The 20,829-nt window shown below is 49.9% G+C and overlaps 1 protein-coding gene across 5 annotated transcripts in view; it reads right to left on the bottom strand.

Moving 5' to 3' along the window:
* hmgn3 (high mobility group nucleosomal binding domain 3) overlaps positions 1 to 19,768 on the bottom strand; it is a 91,783-nt gene extending 72,015 nt beyond the window's left edge. For 4 of the 5 annotated variants that reach the window (XM_045695490.1, XM_014143595.2, XM_014143594.2 and 1 more), the window contains exon 1: positions 19,635 to 19,752. In XM_045695490.1, the coding sequence (XP_045551446.1) occupies positions 19,635 to 19,649 (15 nt within the window). In that variant the 5' untranslated portion in view covers positions 19,650 to 19,752. Of the gene's footprint in view, positions 1 to 19,634 lie in introns of all 5 variants that reach the window. The other variant, XM_014143593.2, reaches the window with a different exon arrangement.
* Positions 19,769 to 20,829: the final 1,061 nt, after the last annotated feature.

Below are 20,829 nucleotides of genomic sequence, written 5' to 3' on the forward strand. Positions count from 1 at the left end.
CATAAGCTAATTGCTGTTGCTGCGACGACGGTCTGTCAGCTCTGTCCCTTCATAAGCTAATTGCTGCTGCTGCTACGACGGTCTGTCAGCTCTGTCCCTTCATAAGCTAATTGCTGCGACGACGGTCTGTCAGCTCTGTCCCTTCATAAGCTAATTGCTGCGACGACGGTCTGTCAGCTCTGTCCCTTCATAAGCTAATTGCTGCTGCTGCGACGACGGTCTGTCAGCTCTGTCCCTTCATAAGCTAATTGCTGCTGCTGCTACGACGGTCTGTCAGCTCTGTCCCTTCATAAGCTAATTGCTGCTGCGACGACGGTCTGTCAGCTCTGTCCCTTCATAAGCTAATTGCTGCTACGACGGTCTGTCAGCTCTGTCCCTTCATAAGCTAATTGCTGCTACGAAGGTCTGTCAGCTCTGTCCCTTCATAAGCTAATTGCTGCTGCTGCTACGACGGTCTGTCAGCTCTGTCCCTTCATAAGCTAATTGCTGCTGCTGCTACGACGGTCTGTCAGCTCAGTCCCTTCATAAGCTAATTGCTGCTGCTGCTACGTCGACTGTCTGTCAGCTCTGTCCCTTCATAAGCTAATTGCTCTTGCTGCTACGTCGACTGTCTCAGCTCTGTCCCTTCATAAGCTAATTGCTGCTGCTGCAGCTACCACGACGGTCTGTCAGCTCTGTCCCTCCATAAGCTAATTGCTGCTGCTACGACGGTCTGTCAGCTCTGTCCCTCCATAAGCTAATTCCTGCTGCTGCTACGACGGTCTGTCAGCTCTGTCCCTTCATAAGCTAATTCCTGCTGCTGCTACGACGGTCTGTCAGCTCTGTCCCTTCATGAGCCAATTGCTGCTACGACGGTCTGTCAGCTCTGTCCCTTCATAAGCTAATTGCTGCTGCTGCTACGACGGTCTGTCAGCTCTGTCCCTTCATAAGCTAATTGCTGCTGTTGCTACGACGACGGTCTGTCAGCTCTGTCCCACAATAAGCTAATTGCTGCTGCTGCTACGACGACGGTCTGTCAGCTCTGTCCCACAATAAGCTAATTGCTGCTGCTGCTACGACGACGGTCTGTCAGCTCTGTCCCTCCATAAGCTAATTGCTGCTGCTGCTGCTACGACGACGGTCTGTCAGCTCTGTCCCTCCATAAGCTAATTGCTGCTGCTGCTACGATGACGGTCTGTCAGCTCTGTCCCTCCATAAGCTAATTGCTGCTGCTGCTACGACGACGGTCTGTCAGCTCTGTCCCTCCATAAGCTAATTGCTGCTGCTGCTGCTACGACGACGGTCTGTCAGCTCTGTCCCTCCATAAGCTAATTGCTGCTGCTGCTGCTACGATGACGGTCTGTCAGCTCTGTCCCTCCATAAGCTAATTGCTGCTGCTACGACGACGGTCTGTCAGCTCTGTCCCTCCATAAGCTAATTGCTGCTGCTACGACGGTCTGTCAGCTCTGTCCCTCCATAAGCTAATTGCTGCTGCTGCTGCTAAGACGGTCGGTCAGCTCTGTCCCTCCATAAGCTAATTGCTAATGCTGCTACGACGGTCTGTCAGCTCTGTCCCTTCATAAGCTAATTGCTGTTGCTGCGACGACGGTCTGTCAGCTCTGTCCCTTCATAAGCTAATTGCTGCTGCTGCTACGACGGTCTGTCAGCTCTGTCCCTTCATAAGCTAATTGCTGCGACGACGGTCTGTCAGCTCTGTCCCTTCATAAGCTAATTGCTGCGACGACGGTCTGTCAGCTCTGTCCCTTCATAAGCTAATTGCTGCTGCTGCGACGACGGTCTGTCAGCTCTGTCCCTTCATAAGCTAATTGCTGCTGCTGCTACGACGGTCTGTCAGCTCTGTCCCTTCATAAGCTAATTGCTGCTGCGACGACGGTCTGTCAGCTCTGTCCCTTCATAAGCTAATTGCTGCTACGACGGTCTGTCAGCTCTGTCCCTTCATAAGCTAATTGCTGCTACGAAGGTCTGTCAGCTCTGTCCCTTCATAAGCTAATTGCTGCTGCTGCTACGACGGTCTGTCAGCTCTGTCCCTTCATAAGCTAATTGCTGCTGCTGCTACGACGGTCTGTCAGCTCAGTCCCTTCATAAGCTAATTGCTGCTGCTGCTACGTCGACTGTCTGTCAGCTCTGTCCCTTCATAAGCTAATTGCTCTTGCTGCTACGTCGACTGTCTCAGCTCTGTCCCTTCATAAGCTAATTGCTGCTGCTGCTGCTACAACGGTCTGTCAGCTCTGTCGTTCCATAAGCTAATTGCTGCTGCTGCTACGACGGTCTGTCAGCTCTGTCCCTCCATAAGCTAATTGCTGCTGCTGCTACGACGGTCTGTCAGGTCTGTCCCTCCATAAGCTAATTGCTGCTACGACGGTCTGTCAGCTCTGTCCCTCCATAAGCTAATTGCTGCTGCTGCTACAACGGTCTGTCAGCTCTGTCCCTCCATAAGCTAATTGCTGCTGCTGCTACAACGGTCTGTCAGCTCTGTCCCTTCATAAGCTAATTGCTGCTACGACGGTCTGTCAGCTCTGTCCCTTCATAAGCTAATTGCTGCTACGACGGTCTGTCAGCTCTGTCCCTTCATAAGCTAATTGCTGCTACGACGGTCTGTCAGCTCTGTCCCTTCATAAGCTAATTGCTGCTGCGACGACGGTCTGTCAGCTCAGTCCCTTCATAAGCTAATTGCTGCTGCTGCTGCTGCTACGACGACTGTCTGTCAGCTCTGTCCCTCCATAAGCTAATTGCTGCTGCTGCTGCTACGACGGTCTGTCAGCTCTGTCCCTCCATAAGCTAATTGCTGCTGCTGCTACGACGGTCTGTCAGCTCTGTCACTTCATAAGCTAATTGCTGCTGCTGCGACGACGGTCTGTCAGCTCTGTCCCTTCATAAGCTAATTGCTGCTGCGACGACGGTCTGTCAGCTCTGTCCCTTCATAAGCTAATTGCTGCTGCGACGACGGTCTGTCAGCTCTGTCCCTTCATAAGCTAATTGCTGCTGCGACGACGGTCTGTCAGCTCTGTCCCTTCATAAGCTAATTGCTGCTGCTACGACGGTCTGTCAGCTCTGTCCCTTCATAAGCTAATTGCTGCTGCTACGACGGTCTGTCAGCTCTGTCCCTTCATAAGCTAATTGCTGCTGCTACGACGGTCTGTCAGCTCTGTCCCTCCATAAGCTAATTGCTGCTGCTGCTACGACGGTCTGTCAGCTCTGTCCCTTCATAAGCTAATTGCTGCTGCTGCTACGACGGTCTGTCAGCTCTGTCCCTTCATAAGCTAATTGCTGCTGCTGCTACGACGGTCTGTCAGCTCTGTCCCTCCATAAGCTAATTGCTGCTGCTGCGACGACGGTCTGTCAGCTCTGTCCCTCCATAAGCTAATTGCTGCTGCTGCTGCTGCTGCTGCTACGACGGTCTGTCAGCTCTGTCCCTCCATAAGCTAATTGCTGCTGCTGCTGCTGCTGCTGCTACGACGGTCTGTCAGCTCTGTCCCTCCATAAGCTAATTGCTGCTGCTGCTACGACGGTCTGTCAGCTCTGTCCCTTCATAAGCTAATTGCTGCTGCGACGACGGTCTGTCAGCTCTGTCCCTCCATAAGCTAATTGCTGCTGCTGCTGCTGCTACGACGGTCTGTCAGCTCTGTCCCTCCATAAGCTAATTGCTGCTGCTGCTACGACGGTCTGTCAGCTCTGTCCCTCCATAAGCTAATTGCTGCTGCTGCTACGACGGTCTGTCAGCTCTGTCCCTCCATAAGCTAATTGCTGCTGCTGCTACGACGGTCTGTCAGCTCTGTCCCTCCATAAGCTAATTGCTGCTGCTGCTACGGTCTGTCAGCTCTGTCCCTTCATAAGCTAATTGCTGCTGCTGCTACGACGGTCTGTCAGCTCTGTCCCTTCATAAGCTAATTGCTGCTGCGACGACGGTCTGTCAGCTCTGTCCCTTCATAAGCTAATTCCTGCTACGACGGTCTGTCAGCTCTGTCCCTTCATAAGCTAATTGCTGCTACGACGGTCTGTCAGCTCTGTCCCTTCATAAGCTAATTGCTGCTACGACGGTCTGTCAGCTCTGTCCCTTCATAAGCTAATTGCTGCTGCTGCTGCTGCTACGCCGGTCTGTCAGCTCAGTCCCTTCATAAGCTAATTGCTGCTGCTACGACGGTCTGTCAGCTCAGTCCCTTCATAAGCTAATTGCTGCTGCTACGACGGTCTGTCAGCTCTGTCCCTCCATAAGCTAATTGCTGCTGCTGCTACGACGGTCTGTCAGCTCTGTCCCTCCATAAGCTAATTGCTGCTGCTGCTACGACGGTCTGTCAGGTCTGTCCCTCCATAATCTAATTGCTGCTGCTGCTACGACGGTCTGTCAGGTCTGTCCCTCCATAAGCTAATTGCTGCTGCTGCTACGACGGTCTGTCAGCTCTGTCCCTTCATAAGCTAATTGCTGCTGCTGCGACGGTCTGTCAGCTCTGTCCCTTCATAAGCTAATTGCTGCTGCAACGACGGTCTGTCAGCTCTGTCCCTTCATAAGCTAATTACTGCTGCGACAACGGTCTGTCAGCTCTGTCCCTTCATAAGCTAATTGCTGCTACGACGGTCTGTCAGCTCTGTCCCTTCATAAGCTAATTGCTGCTACGACGGTCTGTCAGCTCTGTCCCTTCATAAGCTAATTGCTGCTGCTGCTGCTACGACGGTGTGGCAGCTCTGTCCCTTCATAAGCTAATTGCTGCTACGACGGTCTGTCAGCTCTGTCCATTCATAAGCTAATTGCTGCTGCTGCTACGACGGTCTGTCAGCTCCGTCCCTTCGTAAGCTAATTGCTGCTACGACGGTCTGTCAGCTCTGTCCCTTCGTAAGCTAATTGCTGCTACGACGGTCTGTTAGCTCTGTCCCTTCGTAAGCTAATTGCTGCTGCTGCTGCTACGACGACGGTCTGTCAGCTCTGTCCCTTCATAAGCTAATTGCTGCTGCTACGACGGTCTGTCAGCTCTGTCCCTTCATAAGCTAATTGCTGCTACGACGGTCTGTCAGCTATGTCCCTCCATAAGCTAATTGCTGCTGCTGCTGCTACGACGGTCTGTCAGCTCTGTCCCTCCATAAGCTAATTGCTGCTGCTGCAGCTACCACGACGGTCTGTCAGCTCTGTCCCTCCATAAGCTAATTCCTGCTGCTGCTACGACGGTCTGTCAGCTCTGTCCCTTCATAAGCTAATTCCTGCTGCTGCTACGACGGTCTGTCAGCTCTGTCCCTTCATGAGCCAATTGCTGCTACGACGGTCTGTCAGCTCTGTCCCTTCATAAGCTAATTGCTGCTGCTGCTGCTACGACGGTCTGTCAGCTCTGTCCCTCCATAAGCTAATTCCTGCTGCTGCTACGACGGTCTGTCAGCTCTGTCCCTTCATAAGCTAATTCCTGCTGCTGCTACGACGGTCTGTCAGCTCTGTCCCTTCATGAGCCAATTGCTGCTACGACGGTCTGTCAGCTCTGTCCCTTCATAAGCTAATTGCTGCTGCTGCTACGACGGTCTGTCAGCTCTGTCCCTTCATGAGCCAATTGCTGCTACGACGGTCTGTCAGCTCTGTCCCTTCATAAGCTAATTGCTGCTGCTGCTACGACGGTCTGTCAGCTCTGTCCCTTCATAAGCTAATTGCTGCTGCTGCTACGACGACGGTCTGTCAGCTCTGTCCCACAATAAGCTAATTGCTGCTGCTGCTACGACGACGGTCTGTCAGCTCTGTCCCACAATAAGCTAATTGCTGCTGCTGCTACGACGACGGTCTGTCAGCTCTGTCCCTCCATAAGCTAATTGCTGCTGCTGCTGCTACGACGACGGTCTGTCAGCTCTGTCCCTCCATAAGCTAATTGCTGCTGCTGCTACGACGACGGTCTGTCAGCTCTGTCCCTCCATAAGCTAATTGCTGCTGCTGCTACGACGACGGTCTGTCAGCTCTGTCCCTCCATAAGCTAATTGCTGCTGCTGCTGCTACGACGACGGTCTGTCAGCTCTGTCCCTCCATAAGCTAATTGCTGCTGCTGCTGCTACGACGACGGTCTGTCAGCTCTGTCCCTCCATAAGCTAATTGCTGCTGCTACGACGACGGTCTGTCAGCTCTGTCCCTCCATAAGCTAATTGCTGCTGCTACGACGGTCTGTCAGCTCTGTCCCTCCATAAGCTAATTGCTGCTGCTACGACGGTCTGTCAGCTCTGTCCCTCCATAAGCTAATTGCTGCTGCTACGACGACGGTCTGTCAGCTCTGTCCCTCCATAAGCTAATTGCTGCTGCTACGACGGTCTGTCAGCTCTGTCCCTCCATAAGCTAATTGCTGCTGCTGCTGCTGCTAAGACGGTCGGTCAGCTCTGTCCCTCCATAAGCTAATTGCTGCTGCTGCTACGACGGTCTGTCAGCTCTGTCCCTTCATAAGCTAATTGCTGTTGCTGCGACGACGGTCTATCAGCTCTGTCCCTTCATGAGCTAATTGCTGCTGCTGCTACGACGGTCTGTCAGCTCTGTCCCTTCATAAGCTAATTGCTGCGACGACGGTCTGTCAGCTCTGTCCCTTCATAAGCTAATTGCTGCGACGACGGTCTGTCAGCTCTGTCCCTTCATAAGCTAATTGCTGCGACGACGGTCTGTCAGCTCTGTCCCTTCATAAGCTAATTGCTGCTGCTGCTACGACGGTCTGTCAGCTCTGTCCCTTCATAAGCTAATTGCTGCTGCGACGACGGTCTGTCAGCTCTGTCCCTTCATAAGCTAATTGCTGCTACGACGGTCTGTCAGCTCTGTCCCTTCATAAGCTAATTGCTGCTACGAAGGTCTGTCAGCTCTGTCCCTTCATAAGCTAATTGCTGCTGCTGCTACGACGGTCTGTCAGCTCTGTCCCTTCATAAGCTAATTGCTGCTGCTGCTACGTCGACTGTCTGTCAGCTCTGTCCCTTCATAAGCTAATTGCTCTTGCTGCTACGTCGACTGTCTGTCAGCTCTGTCCCTTCATAAGCTAATTGCTGCTGCTACGACGGTCTGTCAGCTCTGTCGTTCCATAAGCTAATTGCTGCTGCTGCTACGACGGTCTGTCAGCTCTGTCCCTCCATAAGCTAATTGCTGCTGCTGCTACGACGGTCTGTCAGCTCTGTCCCTCCATAAGCTAATTGCTGCTGCTGCTACGATGGTCTGTCAGGTCTGTCCCTCCATAAGCTAATTGCTGCTACGACGGTCTGTCAGCTCTGTCCCTCCATAAGCTAATTGCTGCTGCTGCTACAACGGTCTGTCAGCTCTGTCCCTCCATAAGCTAATTGCTGCTGCTGCTACGACGGTCTGTCAGCTCTGTTCCTTCATAAGCTAATTGCTGCGCTGCTACGACGGTCTGTCAGCTCTGTCCCTTCATAAGCTAATTGCTGCTGCTGCTACGACGGTCTGTCAGCTCTGTCCCTTCATAAGCTAATTGCTGCTACGACGGTCTGTCAGCTCTGTCCCTTCATAAGCTAATTGCTGCTACGACGGTCTGTCAGCTCTGTCCCTTCATAAGCTAATTGCTGCTGCTGCTGCGACGACGGTCTGTCAGCTCAGTCCCTTCATAAGCTAATTGCTGCTGCTGCTGCTACGACGACTGTCTGTCAGCTCTGTCCCTCCATAAGCTAATTGCTGCTGCTGCTACGACGGTCTGTCAGCTCTGTCCCTCCATAAGCTAATTGCTGCTGCTGCTACGACGGTCTGTCAGCTCTGTCCCTTCATAAGCTAATTGCTGCTGCTGCGACGACGGTCTGTCAGCTCTGTCCCTTCATAAGCTAATTGCTGCTGCGACGACGGTCTGTCAGCTCTGTCCCTTCATAAGCTAATTGCTGCTGCGACGACGGTCTGTCAGCTCTGTCCCTTCATAAGCTAATTGCTGCTGCGACGACGGTCTGTCAGCTCTGTCCCTTCATAAGCTAATTGCTGCTGCTACGACGGTCTGTCAGCTCTGTCCCTTCATAAGCTAATTGCTGCTGCTACGACGGTCTGTCAGCTCTGTCCCTTCATAAGCTAATTGCTGCTGCTACGACGGTCTGTCAGCTCTGTCCCTTCATAAGCTAATTGCTGCTGCTACGACGGTCTGTCAGCTCTGTCCCTCCATAAGCTAATTGCTGCTGCTGCTACGACGGTCTGTCAGCTCTGTCCCTTCATAAGCTAATTGCTGCTGCTGCTACGACGGTCTGTCAGCTCTGTCCCTTCATAAGCTAATTGCTGCTGCTGCTGCTGCTGCTACGACGGTCTGTCAGCTCTGTCCCTCCATAAGCTAATTGCTGCTGCTGCTGCTGCTACGACGGTCTGTCAGCTCTGTCCCTCCATAAGCTAATTGCTGCTGCTGCTACGACGGTCTGTCAGCTCTGTCCCTTCATAAGCTAATTGCTGCTGCGACGACGGTCTGTCAGCTCTGTCCCTCCATAAGCTAATTGCTGCTGCTGCTGCTGCTACGACGGTCTGTCAGCTCTGTCCCTCCATAAGCTAATTGCTGCTGCTGCTACGACGGTCTGTCAGCTCTGTCCCTCCATAAGCTAATTGCTGCTGCTGCTACGACGGTCTGTCAGCTCTGTCCCTCCATAAGCTAATTGCTGCTGCTGCTACGACGGTCTGTCAGCTCTGTCCCTCCATAAGCTAATTGCTGCTGCTGCTACGGTCTGTCAGCTCTGTCCCTTCATAAGCTAATTGCTGCTGCTGCTACGACGGTCTGTCAGCTCTGTCCCTTCATAAGCTAATTGCTGCTGCGACGACGGTCTGTCAGCTCTGTCCCTTCATAAGCTAATTCCTGCTACGACGGTCTGTCAGCTCTGTCCCTTCATAAGCTAATTGCTGCTACGACGGTCTGTCAGCTCTGTCCCTTCATAAGCTAATTGCTGCTACGACGGTCTGTCAGCTCTGTCCCTTCATAAGCTAATTGCTGCTGCTGCTGCTGCTACGCCGGTCTGTCAGCTCTGTCCCTTCATAAGCTAATTGCTGCTACGACGGTCTGTCAGCTCAGTCCCTTCATAAGCTAATTGCTGCTGCTGCTACGACGGTCTGTCAGCTCTGTCCCTCCATAAGCTAATTGCTGCTGCTGCTACGACGGTCTGTCAGGTCTGTCCCTCCATAATCTAATTGCTGCTGCTGCTACGACGGTCTGTCAGGTCTGTCCCTCCATAAGCTAATTGCTGCTGCTGCTACGACGGTCTGTCAGCTCTGTCCCTTCATAAGCTAATTGCTGCTGCTGCGACGGTCTGTCAGCTCTGTCCCTTCATAAGCTAATTGCTGCTGCTGCTACGACGGTCTGTCAGCTCTGTCCCTTCATAAGCTAATTGCTGCTGCAACGACGGTCTGTCAGCTCTGTCCCTTCATAAGCTAATTGCTGCTGCTGCTACGACGGTCTGTCAGCTCTGTCCCTTCATAAGCTAATTGCTGCTACGACGACGGTCTGTCAGCTCTGTCCCTTCATAAGCTAATTGCTGCTACGACGGTCTGTCAGCTCTGTCCCTTCATAAGCTAATTGCTGCTACGACGGTCTGTCAGCTCTGTCCCTTCATAAGCTAATTGCTGCTGCTGCTGCTACGACGGTCTGTCAGCTCTGTCCCTTCATAAGCTAATTGCTGCTACGACGGTCTGTCAGCTCTGTCCATTCATAAGCTAATTGCTGCTGCTGCTGCTGCTACGACGGTCTGTCAGCTCCGTCCCTTCGTAAGCTAATTGCTGCTACGACGGTCTGTCAGCTCAGTCCCTTCATAAGCTAATTGCTGCTGCTGCTACGACGGTCTGTCAGCTCTGTCCCTCCATAAGCTAATTGCTGCTGCTGCTACGACGGTCTGTCAGGTCTGTCCCTCCATAAGCTAATTGCTGCTGCTGCTACGACGGTCTGTCAGCTCTGTCCCTTCATAAGCTAATTGCTGCTGCTGCGACGGTCTGTCAGCTCTGTCCCTTCATAAGCTAATTGCTGCTACGACGGTCTGTCAGCTCTGTCCCTTCATAAGCTAATTGCTGCTACGACGGTCTGTCAGCTCTGTCCCTTCATAAGCTAATTGCTGCTGCTGCTGCTGCTACGCCGGTCTGTCAGCTCTGTCCCTTCATAAGCTAATTGCTGCTACGACGGTCTGTCAGCTCAGTCCCTTCATAAGCTAATTGCTGCTGCTGCTACGACGGTCTGTCAGCTCTGTCCCTCCATAAGCTAATTGCTGCTGCTGCTACGACGGTCTGTCAGGTCTGTCCCTCCATAATCTAATTGCTGCTGCTGCTACGACGGTCTGTCAGGTCTGTCCCTCCATAAGCTAATTGCTGCTGCTGCTACGACGGTCTGTCAGCTCTGTCCCTTCATAAGCTAATTGCTGCTGCTGCGACGGTCTGTCAGCTCTGTCCCTTCATAAGCTAATTGCTGCTGCTGCTACGACGGTCTGTCAGCTCTGTCCCTTCATAAGCTAATTGCTGCTGCAACGACGGTCTGTCAGCTCTGTCCCTTCATAAGCTAATTGCTGCTGCTGCTACGACGGTCTGTCAGCTCTGTCCCTTCATAAGCTAATTGCTGCTACGACGACGGTCTGTCAGCTCTGTCCCTTCATAAGCTAATTGCTGCTACGACGGTCTGTCAGCTCTGTCCCTTCATAAGCTAATTGCTGCTACGACGGTCTGTCAGCTCTGTCCCTTCATAAGCTAATTGCTGCTGCTGCTGCTACGACGGTCTGTCAGCTCTGTCCCTTCATAAGCTAATTGCTGCTACGACGGTCTGTCAGCTCTGTCCATTCATAAGCTAATTGCTGCTGCTGCTACGACGGTCTGTCAGCTCCGTCCCTTCGTAAGCTAATTGCTGCTACGACGGTCTGTCAGCTCAGTCCCTTCATAAGCTAATTGCTGCTGCTGCTACGACGGTCTGTCAGCTCTGTCCCTCCATAAGCTAATTGCTGCTGCTGCTACGACGGTCTGTCAGGTCTGTCCCTCCATAATCTAATTGCTGCTGCTGCTACGACGGTCTGTCAGGTCTGTCCCTCCATAAGCTAATTGCTGCTGCTGCTACGACGGTCTGTCAGCTCTGTCCCTTCATAAGCTAATTGCTGCTGCTGCGACGGTCTGTCAGCTCTGTCCCTTCATAAGCTAATTGCTGCTACGACGGTCTGTCAGCTCTGTCCCTTCATAAGCTAATTGCTGCTGCTGCTGCTACGACGGTCTGTCAGCTCTGTCCCTTCATAAGCTAATTGCTGCTACGACGGTCTGTCAGCTCTGTCCATTCATAAGCTAATTGCTGCTGCTGCTACGACGGTCTGTCAGCTCCGTCCCTTCGTAAGCTAATTGCTGCTACGACGGTCTGTCAGCTCAGTCCCTTCATAAGCTAATTGCTGCTGCTGCTACGACGGTCTGTCAGCTCTGTCCCTCCATAAGCTAATTGCTGCTGCTGCTACGACGGTCTGTCAGGTCTGTCCCTCCATAATCTAATTGCTGCTGCTGCTACGACGGTCTGTCAGGTCTGTCCCTCCATAAGCTAATTGCTGCTGCTGCTACGACGGTCTGTCAGCTCTGTCCCTTCATAAGCTAATTGCTGCTGCTGCGACGGTCTGTCAGCTCTGTCCCTTCATAAGCTAATTGCTGCTGCTGCTACGACGGTCTGTCAGCTCTGTCCCTTCATAAGCTAATTGCTGCTGCAACGACGGTCTGTCAGCTCTGTCCCTTCATAAGCTAATTACTGCTGCGACGACGGTCTGTCAGCTCTGTCCCTTCATAAGCTAATTGCTGCTACGACGGTCTGTCAGCTCTGTCCCTTCATAAGCTAATTGCTGCTACGACGGTCTGTCAGCTCTGTCCCTTCATAAGCTAATTGCTGCTGCTGCTGCTACGACGGTCTGTCAGCTCTGTCCCTTCATAAGCTAATTGCTGCTACGACGGTCTGTCAGCTCTGTCCATTCATAAGCTAATTGCTGCTGCTGCTACGACGGTCTGTCAGCTCCGTCCCTTCGTAAGCTAATTGCTGCTACGACGGTCTGTCAGCTCTGTCCCTTCGTAAGCTAATTGCTGCTACGACGGTCTGTCAGCTCTGTCCCTTCGTAAGCTAATTGCTGCTGCTGCTGCTACGACGACGGTCTGTCAGCTCTGTCCCTTCGTAAGCTAATTGCTGCTGCTACTACGACGACGGTCTGTCAGCTCTGTCCCTTCATAAGCTAATTGCTGCTACGACGGTCTGTCAGCTCTGTCCCTTCATAAGCTAATTGCTGCTACGACGGTCTGTCAGCTCTGTCCCTTCATAAGCTAATTGCTGCTACGACGGTCTGTCAGCTCTGTCCCTTCATAAGCTAATTGCTGCTGCTGCTGCTGCTGCTGCTACGCCGGTCTGTCAGCTCTGTCCCTTCATAAGCTAATTGCTGCTACGACGGTCTGTCAGCTCAGTCCCTTCATAAGCTAATTGCTGCTGCTACGACGGTCTGTCAGCTCTGTCCCTCCATAAGCTAATTGCTGCTGCTGCTACGACGGTCTGTCAGGTCTGTCCCTCCATAAGCTAATTGCTGCTGCTGCTACGACGGTCTGTCAGGTCTGTCCCTCCATAAGCTAATTGCTGCTGCTGCTACGACGGTCTGTCAGGTCTGTCCCTCCATAAGCTAATTGCTGCTGCTGCTACGACGGTCTGTCAGCTCTGTCCCTCCATAAGCTAATTGCTGCTGCTGCTACGACGGTCTGTCAGCTCTGTCCCTCCATAAGCTAATTGCTGCTGCTGCTACGACGGTCTGTCAGCTCTGTCCCTTCATAAGCTAATTGCTGCTGCTGCTACGACGGTCTGTCAGCTCTGTCCCTTCATAAGCTAATTGCTGCTGCGACGACGGTCTGTCAGCTCTGTCCCTTCATAAGCTAATTGCTGCTGCGACGACGGTCTGTCAGCTCTGTCCCTTCATAAGCTAATTGCTGCTGCGACGACGGTCTGTCAGCTCTGTCCCTTCATAAGCTAATTGCTGCTACGACGGTCTGTCAGCTCTGTCCCTTCATAAGCTAATTGCTGCTACGACGGTCTGTCAGCTCTGTCCCTTCATAAGCTAATTGCTGCTACGACGGTCTGTCAGCTCTGTCCCTTCATAAGCTAACTGCTGCTACGACGGTCTGTCAGCTCTGTCCCTTCATAAGCTAACTGCTGCTACGACGGTCTGTCAGCTCTGTCCCTTCATAAGCTAACTGCTGCTACGACGGTCTGTCAGCTCTGTCCCTTCATAAGCTAATTGCTGCTACGACGGTCTGTCAGCTCTGTCCCTTCATAAGCTAATTGCTGCTACGACGGTCTGTCAGCTCTGTCCCTTCATAAGCTAATTGCTGCTACGACGGTCTGTCAGCTCTGTCCCTTCATAAGCTAATTGCTGCTACGACGGTCTGTCAGCTCTGTCAATTCATAAGCTAATTGCTGCTGCTGCTGCTGCTACGACGACGGTCTGTCAGCTCTGTCCCTTCATAAGCTAATTGCTGCTGCTACGACGGTCTGTCAGCTCTGTCCCTTCATAAGCTAATTGCTGCTGCTGCTGCTACGATGGTCTGTCAGCTCTGTCCCTTCATAAGCTAATTGCTGCTGCTACGACGGTCTGTCAGCTCTGTCCCTTAATAAGCTAATTGCTGCTGCTACGACGGTCTGTCAGCTCTGTCCCTTCATAAGCTAATTGCTGCTGCTACGACGGTCTGTCAGCTCTGTCCCTTCATAAGCTAATTGCTGCTGCTACGACGGTCTGTCAGCTCTGTCCCTTCATAAGCTAATTGCTGCTGCTACGACGGTCTGTCAGCTCTGTCCCTTCATAAGCTAATTGCTGCTGCTACGACGGTCTGTCAGCTCTGTCCCTTCATAAGCTAATTGCTGCTGCTACGACGGTCTGTCAGCTCTGTCCCTTCATAAGCTAATTGCTGCTGCTACGACGGTCTGTCAGCTCTGTCCCTTCATAAGCTAATTGCTGCTGCTCCGACGGTCTGTCAGCTCTGTCCCTTCATAAGCTAATTGCTGCTACGACGGTCTGTCAGCTCTGTTCTCGCTGGAGTGAAATAACTAATGAGCTGCAGACAACTATAAAACAACTTTATTACTATGTGGATATTTATCCCAAGTTAATTTATACACCATTGCTTTATGCAATAATATATTTTATTTAAAAAAAAATTTAAAAAAAAAGGTATACAATGAAATATATTTTCCTCGCTATAATATATGATTAATGTATTGTTCGGTTCGCAGTGCACCCTGTACCGAACGGTTCAATACAAATATATCTACCGTTTCACCCTTATGTCAGAGTATTTTGAAAAAAATTGGACGGAATGGTAATTTATGTTTTTGAATAATGAAAGTTGTAAATGTGGTTTATGAGTTGTGACCCTACGGTGGCAACACATACATTGAGTGATGTCAATGGGTCTTTCTCCATTCTGATTGTCTTATACTGTTCAATTCAACCTAAAATACATTTATGGATTTTTCATCCTGCACTGATTTGAGATCATTTCCACACTGCCACGTAGGACTGCACGATATGGGCAAAAAAACCAAAAAAAAATCTAGGTGTTATTTTTAACCAAATGTTGCAATTGCGATTTGACCTGTGATTTAGAGCAAAACAATTGGTGAACTGTTGGAATTATTTTAATTCTATAGTTAGAATATAATAGTGGGAACTTTGAAAACAGTTTGACATAATAAAATGCCAGGGAGGAGTTATTGTGACAGGGTAGGAACCTACCCTATAATCTCTGGCTAAACTGAACGTTCTCTTCGCTACTTCATGTAGCTAACACATTCTTGCTTTGCGTATTTGTTTTTTGACTTGGAAAATACTTTTGCACAAAAAAACATGCAGATATAGGTCTACACCATTGGTATTATCAGGCTATATTGCTAGTTATGTTTGCTATGACTCACTGCATTTATTAGCTAGCGATTAGCGATTACAAATGAGTAATTAGCAGCTAACAAGATTTAGGCCCAACTTGCTAAGAAAAGGACAAACTAGCTGTTTGCAGATGTAAGAAAAACAAACTAATAATGTCATTATATAAAGCTAGTGGATTTATAGCACATTCAGAAAGTATTCAGACTCCTTCCCTTCTTCCACAATGTTACAGCCTTATTCTAAAATTGATTAATAAAGATCAGACCCTTTTTTAAATTTTTGCCTAAAATGACATACCCAAATCTAACTGATTGTAGCTCAGGACCTGAAGCAGGGATATGCTATTGATACCATTTGAAAGAAAACACTTTGAAGTTTGTGGAAATGTGAAATTAATGTAGGAGAACATAACACATTAAATCTGGTAAAAGATTTTTTTAAAAAACATGCATTTTTTTGTTCCATTTTGAAATGCAAAAGAAAGGCCGAAATGTAATATTCCAGGTTAAACACATTTTAGATTTTGGCCACTAGATGGCAGCAGTGTATGTGCAAAGCTTTAGACTGATTCAATGAACCATTGCATTTCAGTTCAAAATGTTATATCAAGACTGCCCAAATATGCCTATTTGGTTTATTAATACATTTTCAAATTCATAACTGTACACTCTCCTCAAACAATAGCATGGTATTCTTTCACAGTAATAGCTACTGTAAATTGGACAGTGCAGTTAGATTAACAAGAATTGAAGCTTTCTGCCAATATCAGATATGTCCTGGGCAATTTTCTTGTTATTTACAACCTCATGCTAAACACATTAGGCTACGTTAGCGCAACCGTCCCGCGGTCACCGATCCTGTAGAGGTTAAATACAAATTTTCCTTAGCAACACACACACAATACCCCATTATGACAAAGTAAAAACAGGTTTTGAAATTTTTGCACATTTATTACAAAATAAAAAACAGAAATACCGTATTTACATAAGTATTCAGACCCTTTGCTATGAGACTTGAAATTTAGCTCAGGTGCATCCTGTTTCCATTGATCATCTTTGAGATGTTTCTACAACTTGATCGGAGTCCACCTGTGGTAAATCCAATTGATTGGACATGATTTGGAAACCAAGCCATGAGGTCGAAGGAATTGTTCGTAGTGCTCCGAGACAGGATTGTGTTGAGGCACAGATCTGGGGAAGGGTAGCAAAAAATGTCTGTAGCATTGAAGGTCCCCAAGCACACATTGACCTCCATTCTTAAATGGAAGAAGTTTGGAACCACCAAGACGCTTCCTAGAGCTGGCCGCCCGGTTAAACTGATCAATCGGGGGAGAAGAGCCTTGGTCAGGAAGGTGACTAAGAACCTGATCGTCACTGACAGAGCTCCTCTGTGGAGATGGGAGAGCCTTCCAGAAGGACAACCATCTCTGCAGCACTCCACCAATCATGCATTTATGGTAGAGTGGCCAGACGGAAGCCACTCTTCAGTAAAAGGTACATGACAGCCCGCTTGGAATTTGCCAAAAGGCACCTAAAGACTCTCAGACCATGAGAAACAAAATTCTCTGGTCTGATGAAACCAAGTTGAACTCTTTGGCCTGAATGCCAAGTGTCATGTCTAGAGGAAACCTGGCACCATCCCTACAGTGAAGCATGGTGGTGGCAGCATCATGCTGTGGGGATGTTTTTCACCGGCAGGGACTGGGAGACTAGTCAGGATCAAGGGAAAGCTAAACGAAGCAAAGTACAGAGAGATCCTTGATGAAAACCTGCTCCAGAGCGCTCAGGACCTCAGAAGGTGAAGCTTGGCACCAGTCTAACAGGACAATGACCTTAAGAACACATCCAAGACAACAGAGTGGCTTCGGGACAAGTCTCTGAATGTCTTTGAGTGGTCCAGCCAGAGCCCGGACTTGAACCTGATCGAACATCTCTGGAGAGACCTGAAAATAGCTGTGTAGCGACGCTCCCCATCCAACCTGACAGAGCTTTAGAGGATCTGCAGAGAAGAAATGGGAGAAACTCCCCAAATACAGGTGTGCCAAGCTTGTAGCGTCATACCCAGGAAGACTCGCTGCCAAAGGCTGTAATCGCTGCCAAAGGTGCTTCAACAAAGTACTTAAAGGGTCTGAACACTATGTAAATGTGAGAGTTTTTTTTATAAATTTTTTTATAAAATGAGCAAAAATGTAAAAAACGGATTTTGTTTTGTCATTATGGGGTATTGAGTGTAGATTGATGAGGTGAAAAAAAAACAAAAAAACAATTGAATCCATTTTAAAATAAGGCTGTATTCAAAATGTGGAAAAAGTCAAGGGGTCTGAAAACTTTCCCAAGGCAAAGTGAAAACAGCATTGTGGTCATCAACACTGTTGCATGTGCAATATTGACCATGCAGACTGAACACAACCTCCTGGTCGAGGAACAACAAATGAGCTTCTTGAGTGACAGGGGGTGGGGCTAGATCTGTGTGGAAAGCGGCGTGGAGAGAGATGACTCAAGTAGCGAAGTAAACTATAAAAATAGAAGTTACACAAGCCGTATCACATTTAACAAACCAAACATTGAAATGCCATTATAAAAGGTAAAGTAAAAACCCAAACCGGTCCGTGTATCAATACAGGTATATAGTAAAATACAGTAAACCACACAGCCCTAGAAGACAGCTAGGTAGACAGCTAGGCAGGCAGGTAGACAGCTAGGCAGGTAGTTACGTAGCCATCTAGGCTGATGTGTAGACAGCTAGGCAGGTGTGTAAACAGCTAGGCAAACAGCTCGGCAGGTAGGTAGGTTGGTGTGTAGCCAGCTAGGCTGATGTGTAGGCAGCTAGGCATGTGTGTAGGCAGGTGTGAAGACAGCTAGAAAGATGTGTAGGCAGGTGTGAAGACAGCTAGAAAGATGTGTAGGCAGGTGTGAAGACAGCTCGGCAGGCCGGTGTGTAGACAGCTAAGCAGGTGTGTAAACAGTAGGCAGGTAGATTGCTAGGTAGATAGGTAGACAGCTAGGCAGGTGTGTAAACAGGTAGGCAGGTGTGGAGACAGCTAGGTAGGTAGCCAGATAGGCGGGTGTGTAGACAGCTGGGCGGCTGTGTAGGCGGTGTGTAGACAGCTGGGCGGCTGTGTAGACGGGTGTGTAGACAGCTGGGCGGCTGTGTAGACGGGTGTGTAGACAGCTGGGCGGCTGTGTAGACGGGTGTGTAGACAGCTGGGCGGCTGTGTAGACGGGTGTGTAGACAGCTGGGCGGCTGTGTAGACGGGTGTGTAGACCGCTGGGCGGCTGTGTAGACGGGTGTGTAGACCGCTAGGCAGGCGAGACAGGTAGACCACTAGGCAGGCGAGACAGGTAGACCGCTAGGCAGGCGCGACAGGTAGACCGCTAGGCAGGCGCGACAGGTAGACCGCTAGGCAGGCGCGACAGGTAGACCGCTAGGCAGGCGCGACAGGTAGACCGCTAGGCAGGCGCGACAGGTAGACCGCTAGGCAGGCGCGACAGGTAGACCGCTAGGCAGGCGCGACAGGTAGACAGCTAGGCAGGCGCGACAGGTAGACAGCTAGGCAGGCGCGACAGGTAGACAGCTAGGCAGGCGCGACAGGTAGACAGCTAGGCAGGCGCGACAGGTAGACAGCTAGGCAGGCGCGCAGGTAGACAGCTAGGCAGGCCCGCAGGTAGACAGCTAGGCAGGCGCGCAGGTAGACAGCTAGGCAGGCGCGCAGGTAGACAGCTAGGCAGGCGCGCAGGTAGACAGCTAGGCAGGCGCGCAGGTAGACAGCTAGGCAGGCGCGCAGGTAGGCACGCAGGTAGACAGCTAGGCACGCAGGTAGACAGCTAGGCAGGTAAGTAGCTATCGCAGCTAGGTAGGTAGGTAGCTAGGCAGGTGTGTAAACAGGTAGGCAAGTAGACAGCTAGTCAGGTGTGTAAACAGGTAGACCGCTAGGCATGAAGACCGCTAGGCAGGTGTGTAGGCAGGTAGGTAGACAGCTAGGTCAGTAAAACAGGCAAACGCCTCAGTGGCTTGGCCAGAGAACCATGTATATTCCTCTCAGTAAAACAGGCAAACCCCTCAGAACGATGTACGGATGACCTCCAACCCTCTCACCGCCCCTCTTCCTCACTCTGTCCTCAGACGGAGAGGTTTTAAAACAGCCTATAACAATACCCCGACCCTGTGTGTTCCCTAATGCAAAGCACCACAGACACAAACAAATGGCTGTTCTGATAGAGAGCAGCAATAGCCTGTAACTACTGTCTAAAACCAGCCCATCTCTCTCTGTTCTCCCCCTGTAGGTTTTGACTGTCAGTGTGGTTATATGGGTCTGAAAGGCGACTGAGAGAGGGAGGAAGAAGAGGGTGTCGCTGTGAAATTGTTTTGTAATACTACAAAATAAATAAAGGCAGACATCCCTCCTTCCTACACAGATTAAGCCCATTGGTGAAACGGACACACTAAGGCGCATTCACTAAGGAATAAAGCGGTCACTTTAAAACTGCGACAGTGTGGCACTCATCCCTACCGGCTGGATGGGTGACATTCCGTAACGCGACAAGTGCACGGAGTGGTGACAGACTTTCTGGTGTGGGTGGACAGCGGCCACGGAGAGAGCAGGGGCTTCGACATAAAACACACGGAATAACACGGATGAACGCTGACATGTCCAGCGCATCCCCTCTAGACTCCCCTCCCGACCAAACGGTCACCACTGAACCCTTCTCACCGGCAATGTTCCGGCTCGGCGTCGCTAAATACAACCAATGTTATCCTCTCTCGAATACAACATAAACTACATTCACAACTAGTATCTGGTTTAAAAAAAAAAAAAATGCCCAACTCACCTTCCTTTTAGGCATGTTGTGCTATAGAAATCTTATTCCCGCCAGAGAGGATGGAAGAGTTCACGCAGCACCGTGCAAGAGGAGAACTGTCACCACATACCGGATCAATACCAAACACCTTCCATAACCACATGCTAATCATATGCACACCGTCATCTCTGCCCATAGGCCAGACACGCAGACGTTTCTCCTGTAGTGCCACGGGATTGGTCAAGCCCCCTTGTATGCAAATATTACAACAGTAACCATTGGTTGAGAATAGGATCCCATGGCGCGTGTCTGATTGGATACAAGCTCTTCGTAAGCAAATCACAGCTTCTTCATGGTAATGAACAGAAAAAGAATAGAATGAGGAGAAGAGAAGAAAGACTGGTAAAAAAGGGGACCGTGTTCTAGGTGTCTCCGGGTAATGTAGGCTGGAAGGGAACGAGCCAGAACCACGACACTAAAACAGTGTTATTATTAAGGGAAGAGCTGTTTAAACACACTACTAATCAAGAACAATCAATAAAACAAAACACATTGATAGAGGAGTTATGTTCCTCACTGATTCACCTGGACTGTCCTCCGAGACTTTGATTAGTTTGATACAGAATAGTAGTATATTTCTGCTTCAGAAACTCTGAGGTTATTGTTAACCTCACTAGGGTAGGGGGCAGGGGCGGAAATCCCGGGGGGGGACGGGGGGGACACGACCCCCCCCATCCTGGGAAAAATATGATTTGTCCCCCCCAATATATCACTGAAACATAACTATGTAATTTAAATAATATTAATAATACGCAATGAAAGCAATTGTGCTGATTATAGAAACATAATAGCGCGTTTTTAAGTTTCAAAAAGATTGCGACCCCTCCCACCCTTTGCCTCACAATGGTTTGATCCACTGCCAGTTCCTTAGTTGGCAAGGTAACAGAGGGGTCGTGTCTACTGTCTGAAAGGCACTCAATGAACGTAACTGACGTAAGGTTAATCCAGTCAATCGCGCACACACACTAGCTGAATATGCAGAGCTAGCGCGCAAATATGAACTATTAAGCTAGCTAGTACCTATTCCATTTATGTGGCGTTGTCAAAGATGGAATCTTTGCTATCGTCAATTTATTCCAAGATCAGCATGCAGATGATGTAAGTTAGTGCTTCAAAGTCCCTGTGATAAGGTTAGCGATAAACTGAAGTCCAAACTGAACAGAAC

This window comes from Salmo salar, chromosome ssa15, assembly GCF_905237065.1.
Source record: "Salmo salar chromosome ssa15, Ssal_v3.1, whole genome shotgun sequence".
Classification (NCBI taxonomy): Eukaryota; Metazoa; Chordata; class Actinopteri; order Salmoniformes; family Salmonidae; genus Salmo; species Salmo salar.